Here is a 3,190-nt window from a genome sequence, read left to right as displayed (position 1 = left end):
TGCCCAAGTTGAATTTTTTTTTTAAAGAATTTGAATTGTATCTTTTTAAATAAAGAAGCTTCAGCTGGTCACCTGGATACATGCTTGCAATCTCAGCATACAGGACACAGAGGGAAGAGGGTTATGAGTTCAAGGCTACCTCAACTAGGTAATGAAACACTGCATTAGATAAAAAGAAATGAAGGAAAGAGGGAAGGAAGGAAGGAAGGAAGGAAGGAAGGAAGGAAGGGGGAGGGAAAGAAAGGGAAAGGAAGGAGGAAGGAAGAGGAAAGGAAGGAGGAAGGGAGAGGAAAGGAAAGAAGGAAGGAAGGGAGGGAGGGAAGGAGGGAAAGGAAGGAAGAAAAGGAAAGGAAAGGAAGGAAGGACAGAGGAAGGTAGAGAGATAGCTGAGCAGTTAAGAGTGCTGGCTGCTCTTCCTGAGAACTCTGGGTCTATTGGACACACAGGCCAACTCATAACCTTATGTAATGCCAGTTCCAGAGGCTCCAAAGCCTTCCTATGCAGGCAAAACACTCATACACATAAAATAAAAATGTATAAATTTTAAAAACTAAATTAAAGAAACAAAGAAGAAATAGGGCTGGAGGATAGCTCAGAGATAGAATGCTTGTCTGGTATGTGCAACGTCCTAGGTTTAATTTCCAGTACAGCAGAAAAAAGTTTCTACTTCATTAGATACTCATTCTGAATATTGTCAATAAAATAAAAATATTTACAGGTACATCTAGAATCTAGGGTGTGTTGTCTGTGTGTTGTCTGTGTGTGTGTGTGTGTCTGTGTATGATGTATAGTCCTTTATTATGTCAGGTTTTACATAAATTCATGGATATTTATGGATCAGAGAGATGGCTCTGTAGGTAAAAGTCCTTAAGACCTGAGCTTTATCTTGAGATCCACAAAGTGGAAAGAAAGAATAGAAATCAGAAAGTTGTTTTCTGACCTCAACACACACACACACTAGCGCGCTAACAAATAAAACAAGATAAATATTGATGATTGTATAGAAATCAAAATAATTTAAATAATAGTGAGCGGGTCGACAACTAAAGCTGTTCCAACTAACTGCCTAGCGGGAGGAGCGTCTGTCAACCACCCTACCCCGCCTCCCCCTGCTTCGTAGCCAGATGGGACGTTCCGGAAGTTAATCAGGCCGGCACCAGCACGTGACCTGGGAGGAGCCATGGTCCTACACGTGCGCCTGTGACGCCATCTCGGCGCGACTCTTCATTTCCTTAGAGTTCTCTGGCTGCTCCGCTTGAGCAATGCCGAAAGTCGTTTCCCGGTCGGTGGTCTGCTCTGACACCCGGGATCGCGAGGAATATGATGACGGCGAGAAGCCCCTCCATGTCTACTACTGTTTGTGCGGCCAGATGGTCCTGGTGCTGGGTGAGTGGCGGGAAACTGCTGCAGCGAGACGTCGGGCTTTTTTTTTTTTTTTTGGAGACAAGATCTCATTAAGTTGCTCAGGATATTTTTAAGTGGTTCTAAGCGGCGAAATCTTTCTTCATTCCTTTAGATTGTCAATTAGAGAAATTGCCTATGAGGCCTCGGGACCGGTCTCGCGTGATTGATGCTGCCAAACACGCTCATAAGTTTTGTAACACCGAAGATGAGGAGACTACCTATCTTCGGAGGTAAGGGCTTAATGCTCTATTTCCCTGCTGTGTTGAGGTCTGTTTGTGAAGAATGTAAATGATTCTATGTAGTGTTAATCAGCTCACATAGTTAGGTCTGATACTTTGACATTTGTGCCGGTAGTCTAACTTATGTTAATGCAGCAAATTCTTTCTTGTACTCTGTTAAAATGGTACGGAAACTTGATTCTCTTGGCATTTGGTAGCTGCGATGTTCCAGTTACAGGTTTGAATGAGTTTGTACAGCCTGCAACTTTAGTTGTTGTTATCGGTATTATTTGCAGGGCCGGGGAAGGACCCAAGGGCCTTAGTCTTCCAGGATGAACACTCTCCCACAGAGTTAACATCCCCAGTCTATAAGCTTATGCATGGCCTGTACCAGGTACTGAGCTAGGTACCAGGTCTTGAATGAATAAAGCACAGTCTATATTAAAGATGTCAGTGAGGAAACTACCATATGGTAGAAGAAAACTAAGTACCAGAAGCTTCTAAACTCTGGACAGGCAGGCCATGGCAGCTCCATCCATGCCCACAACAGACAATACAAAAAAAAAAAATTTAAAAGAAACAAACAAACAAACAAAAAAAAACGCCAAGCCTGGTGGCGCATGCTTTTAATCCCAGAACTTGAGACGCAAAAGTAGACAGATCTCTATGAGCGCCAGCCCAACCTGGTCTACATTGTGAACTTCAGGTCAGCCTGGTCTACATAGTAAGACCCCCATCTCTCTGTGTTCCATATACACATATGCACACATACACATACACAGAGATGCTAGGTGAGAAGGGATAAGTCAAAAGAGCATAGCTCAGCTGACAATTCTCAAAACTTCAGCCTCCAAATCTGAGCCTATTAATTTTGGTTGCTTAAAGCTACCCAGATTGTGGTATTTTACTATAGCAGTTTTAGCATGCTAATACATCAGTATATTCCAAATGTCTTAAGTGCCCAGCATACAACAGGAGCTCAGAAAATGAAATATTTGCTGGTTGAGTGAGTGGACTTTATTCTGTGGGACAGATATTCTGTGGTATTGGACACCTGGCGATGACCACTTTTATCGTCTTCCTTTTTTTTGGGGGGGGGGGGTCCGAGACAGGGTTTCTCGGTGGCTTTGGAGCCTGTCCTGGAACTAGCTCTGTAGACCAGGCTGGTCTCGAACTCACAGAGATCCGCCTGCCTCTACCTCCCAAGTGCTGGGATTAAAGGCGTGCGCCACCACTGCCCGGCCCACTTTTATCTTCTATACACACCTTAGAACTCTTTCCTTTTTAAAACTGTGTGTGTGTGTGTGTGTGTGTGTGTGTGTGTGTGTGTGTTGGTGCTTTACTTGCATATATGTGTGAAGAAGAAGGCATCAGATCCCCTGGAACTGGAGTTACAGATGGTTGTGAGCCACCATGTGAGTGCTGGATATTGAACCCGGGTCCTCCAGAAGAGCAACCAGTGCTTTTACTGCGGAGCCAACTCTCCAGCCCCCTCTTTCCTTTCTTCTAACTCTGTATTATTAGCTTCTCCTGATTCTGTCCAATTCTTTTTTTTTTTTTTTTTTTTT

At 43.8% G+C, this 3,190-nt stretch overlaps 1 protein-coding gene across 3 annotated transcripts in view; it reads left to right on the top strand.

Annotated features, from left to right (window-relative positions):
• The first annotated feature begins 851 nt into the window (after positions 1 to 851).
• Positions 852 to 3,190, top strand: part of Steep1 (STING1 ER exit protein 1) — a 19,866-nt gene continuing 17,527 nt past the window's right edge. The window contains exons 1-2 of one of the 3 annotated variants that reach the window (XM_050121930.1): positions 852 to 1,386; positions 1,517 to 1,634. In XM_050121930.1, coding sequence (XP_049977887.1) covers positions 1,263 to 1,386; positions 1,517 to 1,634 — 242 coding nt within the window. In that variant the 5' untranslated portion in view covers positions 852 to 1,262. The remainder of the gene's footprint in view (positions 1,387 to 1,516; positions 1,635 to 3,190) is intronic. The other 2 variants (XM_050121928.1, XM_050121929.1) reach the window with 2 other exon arrangements.

The sequence above is a fragment of the Alexandromys fortis genome, unplaced genomic scaffold, assembly GCF_014885135.2.
Source record: "Alexandromys fortis isolate MF-2015 unplaced genomic scaffold, M_Fortis_MF-2015_v1.1 scaffold_189, whole genome shotgun sequence".
Classification (NCBI taxonomy): domain Eukaryota; kingdom Metazoa; phylum Chordata; class Mammalia; order Rodentia; family Cricetidae; genus Alexandromys; species Alexandromys fortis.
Note: the sequence above shows the minus strand (reverse complement) of the source record. Positions and strands in the feature narration are given on the sequence as shown.